At 34.0% G+C, this 16,546-nt stretch overlaps 1 protein-coding gene across 1 annotated transcript in view; it reads left to right on the top strand.

Annotated features, from left to right (window-relative positions):
• Positions 1-16,546, top strand: part of dpr11 (defective proboscis extension response 11) — a 555,551-nt gene that overhangs the window by 515,337 nt on the left and 23,668 nt on the right. The window contains exon 8 of the mRNA XM_075289722.1: positions 2,789-2,997. Within this exon, the coding sequence (XP_075145837.1) occupies positions 2,789-2,997 (209 nt within the window). The remainder of the gene's footprint in view (positions 1-2,788; positions 2,998-16,546) is intronic.

Genomic DNA, 16,546 nt, shown 5'->3' with positions numbered 1-16,546 from the left:
TACTCTATTCATAATAAATAATCCAGGAAAAAAAAATAGTCTGTAAGTCCCGAAAATAAATTTCAAACAAAAAATAAAATATCAAATAATTATAAATAAAAATTTTCAATATTTTTCTATAATGAAAAAAAAAATGTCCTAAACCAAAAGGCATCATGTCCTGCCATTTTTGCTTAGCATATAAGACACATTTCTATGATACAAAAAATTGTTTACTTGAGCAAAAATCTATACTCTTTTCATTGAAGGCGATTTGTCCTTGGAATTAAGTGACTGAACAATGTTATCTTCATATAAAAGGAATTTTATTTGAATTGAGGTTAAATGGTCGTTAAAAATGTACCCACTTCTTAAGCCTCCTTTGGTTCATTTCTATGCTACAGGCCGGTACTATGTTCGCTTTTCGAGTTCGACATTTTCCTGGTTACTTTATTTCAGAGTTTTACTCCGATAAACATGATATTTTGCACAGGGAGTAAAACTAACATTCTGACAATCCCTGCCAAATTTTTGTTGAAATCTGTTCAGATTTAAATATAAAGGGTGATACGATCAAAATTTGGTCAATATAAACTTGACGTATTTCTTTCAATTTTGCATTTAAAAACCTGAAAACCCCTCATTTTGAAGGTGTGTGTGTGTGTGTGTGGAATGTTGCTCCTATTTTGATTTTGGAATTCACTCTTCAGTTGTCAAAATGCCGTCCAAGCAAGAAGAGCAGCGTATCAAAATTTTGCTCGCGCATCGCGAAAATCCGAGCTACTCGCACGTAAAGCTGGCAAAATCGCTTAAAAGTTGCCAAATCAACCGTTACAAATGTAATTAAAGTGTTTTGGGGAACGTTTGTCGACAGCCAGGAAGTATGGATCGGGGGGATATCGAAAACCGGAAGCCGCTGAGACGACAAAGAGAGTTGCCGGTAGTTTCAAGCGAAACCCTAACCTCTCTCTCCGAGATGCCGCAAATAAGCTGGGTGTATCATCTACAACCATGCATCGAGCCAAAAAACGAGCCAGACTATCGATTTACAAGAACTTAGTGACTCCAAATCGCGATGATAAACAAAATACGACGGCCAAAGCGCGATCCCGGAGGCTGTACACCACGATGCCGACGAAGTTTGACTGCGTGGTAATGGACGACGAAACCTACGTCAAAGCCGACTACAAGCAGCTTCCGGGACAGGAGTTTTATACGGAAAAAAGAAGGGGAAAGGTAGCAGATATTTTCAAGCACATAAAACTGTCAAAGTTCGCAAAGAAATATCTGGTTTGGCAAGCCATCTGTACCTGTGGCTTGAAAAGCAGCATTTTCATAGCTTCCGGGACTGTCAACCAAGAAATTTACGTGAAAGAGTGTTTGAATAAACGTCTGCTGCCTTTTCTGAAGAAACACGGTTGTTCCGTACTATTTTGGCCGGATTTGGCATCTTGCCATTACGTTAAAAAGGCCATGGAGTGGTACGCCGCCAACAACGTGCAGGTGGTTCCCAAGGACAAGAACCCTCCCAAAACGCCAGAGCTCCGCCCAATTGAAAAATACTTGGCTATTGTCAAGCGGAACCTAAAGAAGACCAAAAAAACTGCTAAGGACGAGCAGCAGTTCAAGGCAAACTGGCTTTCTGCGGCGAAGAAGGTGGACAAGGTGGCTGTACAAAATCTGATGGCAGGTGTCAAGCGTGAGGCCCGGCAATTCGGATTTGGAAAAGCGAAAGCCTAACTGAGTATTTTTACTGAATTTTATACTAATTGAACTTGAAAAAGAAATTTAATTTGATTTTTTTAAATAAACGATTTCACCGATTTACACGCGTTTTTCCTTGACCAAATTTTGACCGTACCACCCTTTATTATTCGCCCGAGATGCAATTATATGGCCGCAGGTGCCAGAATTTTATATCCCTTTTTCCAGACATGCTAAATTTGTCAAAATATGTTCAGCTATATATAGCTACCATATATATTTTTCACCCGATATGGATTTAATTGGCACCAGAAATCGGATCCTTGTCTTGATTTGTATACAAGGAGTAAATTTTATGGTATTCTCAGGCATTCAAATGTGTTGAAACCGGTTTAGATTTATAAATGACTTCCATATATCTGTGGCCCGATTTAGCTTCATACGACTTTGATACCCCTGGACCATGTTCGGGTTGAATCCAAGGTTTTTTTTTTTGTATGGCAAATGCTACATATATTAATTATTTACTTGAATCAAATAAATACATTTGATTTGTAACATTCGAAATGAGGAATATCTAACTACCTTGGATGTCACAAGCTTATTTCAAATAAAAATCATTTAGGGAGATGTTTGTCCCATATGATATTTACTTCCAATTTTCTTGGAGTTTTTTTTTCTTTTTTGACTATCTTCCAAGTAAATAAAGAAAACCTAATGTCATTTTCCACATATTGTTGGCAGCAAATTTTCGAACGTGTTGTTACCATTATTACGTGTGATACGTGATGTTGATACATTTTAGCCGCCTCATCATAGATAGTAGCTAAGAATTTGTTGGTCTTATTTAACATTGGAATTACCTATGGTTGTCTGTATTTTTTGCGAGGGATACATAACATAGTTGGAACTTTTTGGTTTTTTATTGTACTTTTCCGAATTTATTTCGTTATAGGGAATATGAATATCCATAGGTGTAATAGCTCCCTTGATTTGTTTCTTTTCTATTGGCAATATTAATATTTGATGGTGGATGATTACTGCTAAAGCAAAAGCAAAAACAAACTCAATATTCTTTATTATCCTTTACTTTTTTTTCTTGCAGTTCCTCGTACCGAAATCTTAGGTGATCCAGATCGTTATGTTAAGGCTGGCAGTACGGTTATATTGAGATGCATTGTTCGTGGTGCTTTGGAACCACCCACATTTATTATGTGGTATCATGGTTCAGAGCAATTATCCGCTGAATCGAGACGACACAAAACCCAAGTAGATCGCAATTTACCAGAAGTTGAAGGAGATGCTCATAGTACGGTAAGTAAAATTAGCCTATATGGATTGAAATATTCTTGAATTACAGCTACATATCTCTTCATGTCCGTCCATCCCATCTGCCTTTGAGACAGATAAACATTTTTATACCCTGCAATACACTGTGGATCAGGGTATTAAAAGTTAGTGCGTATGGTTACTATACCCAAAAGGAAACGAGACAGACACATACGAGTAGTGTCCGATGAGAAACCATTCCAAATGAAACCATTCAATTGAAGTTCCAAAAAGGGCAAAGATCACAGATGCACAAAAAAGTTAGCCTCCATATAGCCAAAGTGTTGCTTCAATTGTAGGAAAGTCGCCATTTACCGAATTTGGTTTCCTCCGTTGAAAACCCATTCCAAATTGTGCAGTTAGTGTGTAAACAAAATGATCGGATCTAATCGCCAAAGAGCTCAGCTGAAAACTTTTACCTTGGATTGGCCACCAGATATGTGGTACCTCCGATATAATAGTGTGGACCGCCGTAACGGCCGATGGCCGCTTCACGCTCGTATTCATCGATGAGAAACCTTTCCAAATGAAACCATTCAATTGAAGTTCCAAAAAGGGCAAAGATCACAGAAGCACGAAAATAGTTAACCTTCATATAGCCAAAGTGTTGCTTCAATTGTAGGAAAGTCGCCATTTACCGAATTTAGTTTCCTCCGTTGAAAACCCATTCCAAATTGTGCAGTTCGTGTGTAAACAAAATGATCGGATCTAATCGCCAAAGAGGTCAGCTGAAAACTTTTACCTTGGATTGGCCACCAGATCTGTGGTACCTCCGATATAATGGTGTGGACCGCCGTAACGGCCGATGGTCGCTTCACGCTCGTATTCATCGATCAGAAACCATTCCAAATGAAACAATTCCATTGAAGTTCCCAATAAGGCAAAAGATCACAGATGCACGAAAATAGTAAAACTTCATATAGCCAAAGAGTTGCTTCACTTGTACGAAAGTGGCCATTTAGTGAATTTGGTTTCCTCCGTTGGAAACCCATTCCAAATTGTGCAGTTTGAAGGAAACAAAATTAAAGGATCTAATCGCCAAAGAGGTCACCTGAAGACGTATACCCTCTCTCTGATATAAAGTGTGAATGTCTTAGCAAAGAGGATCCTTTCTTCATTTCTACCGCACAATGGTCAACAAAATTTCCGGATCTCAATCCTTTGCACTTTTGCGCATTTTAGAGATTACGGTCGGTGCTAAAAAATAGAAATGTGTCGATCATCTCAAGACGGTGCTTCGACGATGCTAATGCTGTTGGCCGCGAACCATCGTCACTCCAATAGGATTCAGTACCATTGCACTCAGGACGCGCCAACCAAGAATGGCTTAAAAAGAAGGTTTCTTGCTTCATTACTACCGCACAATGGTCACTAAACTCTGTGGATATCAATCCGTTGAACTTTTGCGCCTGCGGCATTTGAGAGAGTAAGGTTGGCACTAAAATTCCTACAGTGTCGATCATCTCAACATCACGCTTCGAGAGTACGGTCGGTACTAAAAAATACCAAAGTATCGATCGCCTCAAGACGGTGCTTCGACTCGAAATACGCTAGCGTCACCAGAACGATGTTGATGATGTGGGCCGCAAACCATCGTCATTCCAATAGGATTCAGTACCATTGCACTCAGGACGCGTCAACCAAGAATGGCTTAAAAGGAAGATTTCTTGCTTCATTACTATCGCACAATGGTCACTAAAACCTATCAATCCGTTGAACTTTTGCGCCTGCGACATTTGAGAGAGTAAGGTTTGCACTAAAAATTCCTACAGTGTCGATCATCGCAACGTCACGCTTCGAGAGTACGGTCGGCACTAAAAAATTCCCATGTGTCGATCGTCTCAAGACGGCGCTTCCCCTGGAAATACGGCAGCGTCACTTTCGTGCAGCGTCTAATGGTTTTCTCAGCGGTTTTAAAGGTGTTTTCACCACAAAACTCCGCCGACGATGCTAATGTTTTGGACTGTCATTAAAACAGTATTCGGCCGCGAACCATCGAAATTCCAACAGGACTCAGTACCATTGCACTCAGGACGCGTCAACCAAGAATGGCTTAAAAAGAAGGTTTCTTGCTTCATTACTACCACACAATGGTCACTAAAATCTGTGGATATCAATCCGTTGAACTTTTGCGCCTGCGGCATTTGAAAGAGTTAGGCTGGCACTAAAAAAAACAAACTAAGGTATCGATCATCTCAAGACGAGAGCGTGTGATGGTTTTGTCGGCCATTTAAAGGCCACAATTTGTTCTAAAGGTAGCCAATGTGTACAAATCCAAACTGATTTTTATACCCTCCACCATATTAACTTTGTCATTCCGTTTGTTACACATCGAAATATTGCTCTAAGACCCCATAAAGTATATATATATATATTGTGGGTCGTGGTGAAATTCTGAGTCGACCTGAGCATGTCCGTCCGTCCGTCTGTTGAAATCACGCTAACTTCCTAACGCTAACAAGCTATCGACTTGAAACTTGGCACAAGTAGTTGTTATCGATGTAGGTCGGATGGTATTGCAAATGGGCCATATGGGTCCACTTTAACACATAGCCCCCATATAAACGGACCCGCTTGCGGGTCCTCTAAGAGAGCAAATTTCATCCGATCCGGCTGATATTTGGTACATGGTGTAAGTATATGGTCTCTAACAATCATTCAAAAATTGGCCCACATCGGTATATATAGCCCCCATATAAACCGATCTCCCGATTTGAACTCCAGAACCACTAAGAGAAGCAAATTTCATCCGATCCGGCTGGAAATTTGGTAATTATATATAGGGCCCATATAAACCGATCCCCAGATTTGACCTACGGAGCCCCTTTGAAGAGCAAAATTAATCCGATTCGGTTGAAATTTGGTACGTGATGGAGAAGCAAAATTCATCCGATCTGGTTGAAACTTGGTACGTGGTGGTAGTATGTGATATTTATCAACCACGCCAAAAGTGGTCCATATCAAGTTCATAATTGTATATAGCCCCCATATAAGCGACCCCCATATTTCAATTCTAGCTCTCTACGTATCGTGCAAAAAGTCCATATCAATTCGTAATTATTTATAGACTGACCTATACATAACTTTTTTGTCTAATATATACCACGTATGGACTAACTCACAATTTAGAAAGCGATGCTAAGAAGTTTTAAGATACCACAACCCAAGTAATTCGATTGTGGATGACAGTCTTTCGTAGAAATTTCTACGCAATCCATGGTGGAGGGTATATAAGATTCAGCCTGGCCGAACTTACGACCATATATACTTGTTAAATTTGATGTTATATCCTACATTATCTGCATCGCATCGTTACTAGTGATGTAGAGTAGATCTACTCCGACAATCTTAAGGGAGGAGGGGGAATCTTATGGTAAACCCGGTCATGCCTCAACAACGAATATCCATGGGGAAAAAAACTTGCACTGGGCATTTGGTGGGACCAGCTGCGTGCAGTGTACTCTGGGCAGCTGCAACCGAGTGAAATGATTACAGGAACTTTGTAGATACGTGGGTGGCCAGTATAGGATATACTGGTTGGGTTGGGAATGCATACACGGACTATGCGACGATTCCAAGATAATTTAGGTGCCTGCGGATCGCAGTCCTTCCGGTTCTGTGTCGAATTGTATATGCTGAGGGGTGGATGTGTGTATTCGCCCACCAAGTATATCCTATATTGGCGACCCACGTTACTCGTTACCCGCACAATAAGGAACTTTTTCAGCACGATAACGCTATTTCAAAATCCAATCACCCAAAGACAATCAAATGGGAAGAACTGCGCAACCCGCCACATATTCCATTCATGGTTCCTTCTGATTACCAATTGACCCGGTCGTTCGTTTTTTTTTTTATGAGACAGCTAATCGGGTAGATCGGCGGATAGTGGCAGAAGACGAGTCACTAATTTCGTCGCGCACAGAAAACAAGTAAAATATGTTATGAGAAAAATTAACTATCTCATGCGAAAATTGAACTAAATTTTATTAATTAAATTAAGGAAAATTTTCTGAAATTTTTGGATTTTTAACTTCCATGTACGAAATTCAACTTTCGCGAAAAGCAAAAATTTAATAATAATAAAAAACTCTTTGATTATTCCCATTTTAACCACGCTGTAGTTCATTTTTACTATTTTTGAGAAGACTACAAAAAAATTCTTCTGTTTTAGTTAGCATTGAACTTATTTGTATATCATTGAAATTTTCATGAAATGTTAAATACATACTAGAAATAAAGGGAAATTCATTGGGCTGGGGAAAATTTCTTAACAAGTATTAAAAATAACCCAAAAGAAAATAACTTTTTTTCTCAATAAACATAATTTTAGCATTATTTTTACAACTGACATTTTTCTGTGCTTTATCCATATGTTGACAAAAAAAAAAAAAAATGGGGAAAGTAGTGGCTTGCGATAATTAATACTTTTATTTGATCAGTCTGTTAAAAATTTTTTTTGGTGTAAATTCTGAAACATTTGAAGAAAACCTCACACATTTTGTACATAAAGGTCCATATTTCAAAAATTTTAAAAAATTTCAATTAATTTATTTTTTTTTTAAATTATGACTATTGTGAAATATATTTTGACACTTTAGTTCCCTGGAATGTATATTTTTGCGATAAATCATCTAAAGTAGTTTCCCCATTAATGTGAAATATTTTTATGAGCACACCTTCTGCTCCTTCTAGCCCCCTCTGACAATCGTACTAAAATATAATTTTTGTTGTTTTTTTTCGATATTGAATTGGAAAAGACAGCAGCAAATATTGACAATGACAGGAACATGGACAGGGATCTCGATGTTGGATAAGGAAAAATAAAACCACCCAGGAATCGCGCGCACACACACAGAGACAAATGACAACTAACGGTTACAACAGCTAAGGCACCATGGGAGGTATCCGCACCACCTAAACCACTATTGTCACAGTTGACTCCAATTTCACCAAGACACGAATGATGATGGTTTGTGGTGGTGGTGGTGGTGGCATAACAAATGCTTTCCCTAATGTAGACTATCTATAAAAAGTACCCCCGAAATTCTCTTTTTTTGTGTTTTTTTTTTGGAAATCGAAAACATGACAGAAGCAATTCACTAAAAACGCTTTTCGCAATGGGCAAAAGCATGGAGAAGTATTTAAGTGGAGATGTGAATTCATGTGAAACCAAAGACAAATCAAAGAAATTGTACACGTCGAGCAAATTGTTTATATGGATAGTCAAACATTAAATCAATATGTCTTGATGGGGATTGGAAGAAGCCCAAGAAATGGCAACGAAATATACGTATATACATAGATTGGATTCAAATCCAAATTGTTGGTTGTGTTCTCCTGCCACGTAATTTTTGTCGTTATGAAAATGGAAAAGGAGACAAGCAAAATGGAACAATAATTGAAGTCAACTACATCTCCATTTTTTTTTGTACTTTTGCAATGTGAAAGGTGTTGGAAGTAGAGAAATAAGAAATTGTCATTGGCATATCCACTAAAATTCATATTATCATTATACGGAATTACTTATGTTTATATATTGGGAGCACTGTGGTCACGGGTTCAATACCAAACGTCAAAAATAGTTTATCGGTAGATTATTCCCTCTCAGTAATGATGGTAAAAAAAAATATTTACCTAATATGGAAGATTGTGCAACCTACATTTTAGTACACTTTAGTACAACTTTAAGGACAAACTCCTTTAAAATAACATTATTTAAAGTAAATTACTAACATTTTAGTGAGTGAGATCTGTATCCCTAAATAATTTCTTTATTTTAACCCTGGACAGTCATCCTTCGTCAATATTACGACCCGTAATTTCATTTTCGATTTAAAATGCATTTTGGACGATCGGGAAATAATAAATTTAAGTTATACTAATACAACCATTTTATGCATTTTTGTCTTATGCTTATTAAAAGCAAATTGAATAAGGACACAAGTATATACAGCCGTAGGTTCGGCCAGGCGGAATCTTATGTTCCCTCCACCATGGATAGCGTAGAAACTTCTACGAAAGACTGTCATCCACAATCGAATTAATTGGGTTGTGGTATCTTAAAACTTCTTAACATCGTTTTCTAAATTGTGAGTTAGTCCATACGTGGTAGAGATCCAGAATTGAAATATGGGGGTCGCTTATATGGGGCTATATACAATTATGAACTTGATATGGACCAATTTTTTGTGATTGGGGATCGATTTATCTGAGGGCTATATATATAACTATAGACCGATATGGACCTAGTTAGGCATGGTTGTTATCGGCCATATACCAGCACAATGTACCAAATTTCAACTGACTCGGATGAAATTTGCTCCTCCAATAGACTCCAAAAACCAAATCTCGGCATCGGTTTATATGGGGGCTATATATGATTATGGATTGATATGGACCACTTTTGACATGGCCATTAAATATCATATACTACCACCACGTACCAAATTTCAGCCAGATCGGATGAATTTTGCTTCTCCAAAAGGCACCGGAGGTCAAATCTGGGGATCTGTTTATATGGGGCTATATATAATTTTGGACTGATATGAACCAATTCCTGCATGGTTGTTTGCGGCCATATTTTAACGCCACGTACCAAATTTCAACTGAATCAGATGAATTTTGGTCTTCCAAGAGGCTCCTGAGGTCACAACTGGCGATCGGTTTATATAGGGGCTATATATAATTATGGACCGATATGGACCATTTTTTTCATGGTCATTAGGGACCATATACTAACACCATGTACCACATTCCGGCCGGATCGGATGAAATTTGCTTCTCTTTTTGAGCCAAATCGGGTGATCGGTTTATGTGGGGGCTATATATAATTATTGACCGATGTGGACCAATTTTTGCATAGTTGTGAGAGACCATATACTTACACCATGTTCCAAATTTAGCCGGATCGGATGCTATACGTAAAAGTGGACCGATATGGCCAATTTGCAATAACGTCCGACCTACATCAATAACAACTACTTGTGCCAAGTTTCAAGTCGATAGCTTGTTTCGTTCGGAAGTTAGTGATTTCAACAGACGGACGGACGGACGGAAATGCTCAGATCGACTCAGAATTTCACCACGACCCAGAATATATATACTTTATGGGGTCTTAGAGCAATATTTGGATGTGTTACAAACGGAATTAATATTCCCCCCATCCTATGGTGGAGGGTATAATAAACTAAATTTTGGTTCTCATTTTTGCTCACGATGCAAACGACGAAGGATGAGGTTGGTGTACAAAAAAAAAGAATGACTTTCCAGGGTTCAAGAAGCACATTTTTGGTTGGGAATTTATACCAAAATGTTTAGTTGAAGGTCGCAATCTTTGGATCCAAGTAAACTTTTTTTTGAGTGTAAATGGTTTCACCGTAATGCGAAACACTATTCATAAAAAGTAGGTCCCTTGTCATTGAGCTAAACATGGAATACGCAGCACACAGGGACAGGAGAGACATTCACTACTGTAGTATCATAGCCACGGTTGCCACTCGAGCAAAATATAATATACAAAAATTTGGAGAAAATTTTACTAAAAAACTATCAAACACAAAAATCTTATTTTGCAAAATTCTATTCCTATAGAAAATTTTGTCAACATTTTATTCCTATAGAAATTTTTTTCAAAATTTTATTTCTATAGAAAATTTTTTCAAAATTTTATTTCTATAGAAAATTTTCAAAATATTAATTCTACAGAAAATTTTGTCAAAATGTTATTTCCATAGAAAATTTTGTCAACATTTAATTTCTATAGAAAATTTTGTCAAAATTTTGTTTCCATAAAAAATTTTGTCAAAATTGTATTTCTATGGACAATTTTGTCAAAATTTTATTTCTATAGAAAAGTTTGTCAAAATGTTATTTCCATAGAAAATTTTGTCAACATTTAATTTCTATAGAAAATTTTGTCAAAATTGTATTTCTATGGACAATTTTGCCAAAATTTTATTTCTATAGAAAATTCTGTCAACATTTTATTTCTATAGAAAATTTTGTCAAAATTTTATTTCTATAAAAAATTTTGTCAAAATTTTATTTCTATAGAAAATTTTGTCAAAATTTTATTTCTATAAAAAATTTTGTCAAAATTTTATTTCTTTAGAAAATTTTGTCAAAATTTTATTTCTATAAAAAATTTTGTCAAATTTTATTTCTGTAGAAAATTTTGTCAAAATTTTATTTCTTTAAAAATTTTCGTCAAATTTTATTTATATAGAAATTCCATTTCTATAGAAAATTTTGTCAAAATTTTATTTCTATAGAAAATGTTGTCAAAATTTTCGTCAAATTTTATTTATATAAAAATTCCATTTCTATAGAAAATTTTGTCAAAATTTTATTTCTATAGAAAATTTTGTCAAAATTTTATTTCAATAGAAAAATTTGTCAAAATTTTGTTTCTATAGAAAATTTTGTCAAAATTTTATTTCTATAGAAAACTTTGTTAAAATTTTATTTATGTAGAAAATTTTGTAAAAATTTTATTTCTATAAAAAATTTTGTCTTTTATTTGGAAATTTTGTGAAAATTTTATTTGGAAAATTTTGACAAAATTTTATAATTACAAGAACTATGCACACCACATTAATATGGGCCGGATTATCATAGAACAGTCCATCGGACTTAACTCAAGTCTGTATCTCACATTTGTAGGATTTAGGAAAGCATTTATGTAATAAAAATAGAATTCATTTCCAAAGATTTTGCCTTTACTATGAGAATTTAGGTATTGATTCCGAGCCAAAGAACCGCAGAATTTACTTTAAGACCTAATTTGCTTCTAAATTTCGGTTTTGCGTACTTGATTCTAGGAAGCAAATTTTAATTTTTTTTTTTTTTCAGCTTTATCTCCTCATATGCTATCAAAGTCCTTTAAAAACGTGTTAACCACAACTTTAATTTCCAAATTCAGACTCCACTTCTAAAAGAAGTTATGCTGTGTTTCAAATAAAAATGTCTTGAAAATAAAGTGTTGAGAGCCATGTCCATTTTTTACACTTTTTTGCTTTGTAGTCAAGAAGGAAAAAGGCAACAAATTTAGGGACAATTTCAATAACTTTAAAGAATTTTTCTGACTCATTAAAATCAAGTTGACTTTTCTTTTATGTTATGTACCCATTTCAAAGTCGAATTATAATTAAGTATAAGAAAAAACGACTTCTTTGAAAGTTTTATCGACTTTTGCATTAGGAAAAAAACTTAAAATCATAGAAATGCGTCTTCCATGCTAAGCAAAATTCGCATTCGTATTTTAATGCGAATTATTTTGGAGCTGACTCTTATCGGAGAAAATCAAATTCGATAACTGGCTAGTTTTGTGAAAGCGAATCAGCTCCTTGGTACGTTTTTGTCCAACTTTTATGCATCGGTGAGCTTTTCCACTTTTTGGAACTTCAATGGCTTTAATCAAAATCAAAATATGGAATATTATGTACCACAGTAGTGATTAGAAAATCAATTCTTTAAATGTATAAACGATTTCTTCAATAATTGATCCATCTATACATGCATATTTTGTATTAAATTCTTTATGTCAGGCCATTTTCTTCCTTTATCTCCATACAAGTCGACCACATCCCTTTTACGCATCCTATTAAATATGGCCTTTGATCATACATTTAACATTTAAATATTTATTCAATTTAAATATGTTTGTATATTCTACATACAAGAGTACATATATATGTATGTGTATGCGTGTCTGTGTGTACATAAACATATATACTCATGCATTCGTTTATTTGTTAGTTCATGTATACCACCAGTCGCCTTTGTTTTTATTGAGATCACAGGTGACTTCAATGCTGCTTAATAAGTTAAGTACACCAAAAAGGATGATTTTATTATGCGGTCTATATTTCGGAGAGGAATATGCAACAAGGGTAGTGCATGGACAAGCAGATCTTCAAGTAAAGATTGGATGATACAGCGCCTTTGTTGCCTTTTGCAGGTTGCATGGTATATCTATGTTTGTGGATATTTGACACACGGGTAGAGGGAAAAAATTTAATCATAATAATATCATAACGTGGAATGAACAGTTTTGAAAGGGCAAATTATGATTGTAAATATTATGAAACTATATGAAAAGCATCGACTATATGTGATTTTTATATCAGGAGCAAACAATAATTTTTAGATAGACGGTTAAAAAATTGGGTGTTATGGTCATACATTTGCTAGTGAGACGATATTCGTAAATCTAGACCCATATGATTGACATCTTGGACAGGGAATTGTAACCAGTATCAAAAATCGACTTCGATCGAGATTATTCGAATTTTAAAAAGACGTATTTGGCATTGCCAATAGACGTCTCTCGACTACTGAAAAAGTTGGCTTTTGAACTTTTTCGGTTTTTTGGAATTTGGAGAAATAGATAAGTCGATGTTTCACAATTTTCAAAAAGTTCAGATTTGGCTTGCGTACACGGTGGCCACTCGTACCAAAAATAACCTACGAAAATTTGAAAAAAAATACGAAAAATCTTATCAAATAAAAAAAAAATATTTTGAAGTTTGTCAAAATTTTAATTCTATAGAAATTTTTTATCAAAATTTGTCAAAATTTAATTTCTTTAGCAAATTTTGTAAAAATTTTATTCCAATAGAAAATTTTGTAAACATTGTTTTCCAATAGAAAGTTTTGTCAAAATTTTATTTCTACAATAAATTTTTCAAAATTTTATTTCTATAGAAAATTTTGTCAATATTTTATTTCTATAGAAAATTTTGTCAATAGACTTCTTTCGACTACTGAAAAAGTCGGCTAATGAACTTCTTCGGTTTTTGGAATTTGTGAAAATAGATAAGGCGATGTTTGGAAAAATAGATAAGTCGATGTTTCACAATTTTCAAAAAGTTCAGATTTGGATTGCAAACACGGTAGCCACTCGTACCAAAAATAACCTACGAAAATTTGAAAAGAAATACGAAAAATCTATCAAATTAAAAAAAAAATATTTTGAATTTTGACAAAATTTGTCAAAATTTTATTTCTATAGGAAATTTTGTAAAAATTGTATTCCATCAGAAAATTTTGACAAAATTTTATTTCTATAATACATTTTGTCAAAATGTTACTTCTATAGAAAATAATCTACGAAAATTAAAAAAAAAAAAAAATACGAAAAATCTACCAAATTAAAAAAAAAACACATTTTGAAGTTTCTCAAAATTTTTGTTCTATAGAAATGTATATCAAAATTTGTCAAAATTTTATTTCTATAGAAAATTTTGTCAAAACTTTATTTCTATAGCGAATTTTGTCAAAATTCTATTTCTACAGAAAATTTTTTCAAAAATTTTATTTCTATGGAAAATTTGTCAAAATTTTATTTCTATATAAACTTTTGTCAATATTTTATTTCTATAGAAACATTTCTATAGAAAATTTTATTAAAATTTTATTTCCATAAAAAAATTTATCAACATTTTAGAGAGTTTTATCAAAATTTTATTTCTATAGAAAAATTAGTCAACATTTTAGTTCTATAGAAATTTATATCAAAATTTGTCAAAATTGTATTTCTATAGCAAATTTTGTCAAAATTTTATTTCTATAGCGAATGTTGTCAAAATTCTATTTATATAGAAAATTTTTTTCAAAAATTTTATTTCTATGGAAAATTTGTCAAAATTTTATTTCTATAGAAACTTTTGTCAATATTTGATTTCTACACAAAAATTAGTCAACATTTTATTTTTATAAGACATTTTGTCAAGATTTTATTTCTATACAAAATTTTGTAAAAATGTTATTTCTATATAAATTTCTGTAAAAAATTTATTATATTGTATATATTAAATAGAAAATTTAAAAACAAATCTTTTTATAGAAAATTTTATAAAAATTGTATTTCTATAAAAAAATTTGTTAAAATTTCACTTTTATAGAAATTTTATTTTGTAAAAATTTTATTTGTACAGAGTATTTTATATTTATATTTGTTTATAATATTTATAACCATAATAGATTATGAATATAAATAATGACAGAAGGTGGGGTACTAACTACAAAAGCTTTTATTTCTATAGAAAATTTTGTTTAAGTTTTATGTCTATTGAATTTTTATACCCTTCACCACTACTGTGGTACAGGGTATAATAAGTTTGTGCATTCGTATGTAACGCTAAGAAATAGTGGTCATAGACCCATCTTTTAGTATACCGATCGGCTTAGAATTAAATTCTGAGTCGATTTAGCGATGTCCATCTGTCTGTATGTCTGTCTGTCTGTCTGTCCGTGTCTGTCTGTATATGTAACTTTGTGCACAAAGTACAGCTCGCAATTTAAGTCCGATAGTCCTCAAATTTGGCATAGGGCCGTTTCTTGGGACAGAGACAATCGCTATTGGTTTTGGACAAAATCGGTTCAGATTTAGATATATCTGCCATATATATTTATCTCCGATTTGGTAATACTTAGCGTGTTTATCAACCGATTTTCTTGAAATACCGTACATCCAAATATTTTATGAATCTCGAAAATCCTGCAAAATATCAGCCACTAGACTCATATGACCACAGAAGCCAAAGTTTACTACCGATCTTCGTGAAATTTTGCACAGAGGGTAGAATTAACATTCTACAAATGCTTGGTAAATTTGATTGAAATCGGTTCAAATTTATATATAGCTTCCATATATATCTTTCGTCCGATTTGAACTTATATGGCCACAAAAGCCAGAGTCTTGCCGTGATTTGCTTCAAATTTTGCACAAGTGTTGTTAAGTGTGTCAAATTTTGTTAAAATCGGTTCAGATTTAGATATAGCTCACATATATATCTTTCGCCCGATTTGGACTTATATGGTCTCAAAAGCCAGAGTTTTGCCCTGACTTACTTAAAATTTTGCACAAGCGGTACTTTTAACGATACTATTGTATGTGCCAAATATGGTCAAAATCGATTCAGATTTAGATATAGCTCCCATATATATCTTTCGTCCGATTTGAACTTATATGGCCTCAAAATTCAGGGTTTTGCCGTGATTTGTTTCAAATTTCGCACAAGGAGTACGTTTAGTAGTATCGGTAATTGTGCCAAATTTGGTTCAAATCGTTTCAGATTTATATATATATCTTCCGTCCGATTTGAAAAATATAACCAGGGGGCTAAAGTTATACTCCCATTTACGTGAAATTTCGCATAGATAGCAGAATTATTATTCTAACTATACATGTCAAATTTAGTCAAAATCGGTTCAGATTATATATATAGCTCCCATATATACGTACACCAGAGTTGGGGAAATATGGTAGACTGTTACACATTTTAGACCCATTTTCAATGGAAGTTTCCTCCAATTAACTGGATAGCGTTAGCCAATTGAAATTTTAATTCTAGAGATTTTATAGAAGTAAAAAAATTGTCTCCTTTATTTAGCTTCCAGCAAATGTGAAGTAGTTGAGATGGTAACACAAATTATGGCCTACATAGGGGTAAAGGGTATAATATAGTCGGGCCCGCCCGACTTTAGACTTTACTTACTTGTTTGTTTATATTTTTTTCTATAGAAAATT

Source organism: Haematobia irritans, chromosome 1 (assembly GCF_050003625.1).
Source record: "Haematobia irritans isolate KBUSLIRL chromosome 1, ASM5000362v1, whole genome shotgun sequence".
Classification (NCBI taxonomy): Eukaryota; Metazoa; Arthropoda; class Insecta; order Diptera; family Muscidae; genus Haematobia; species Haematobia irritans.
This window is presented reverse-complemented; position numbering and strand designations above follow the sequence as displayed.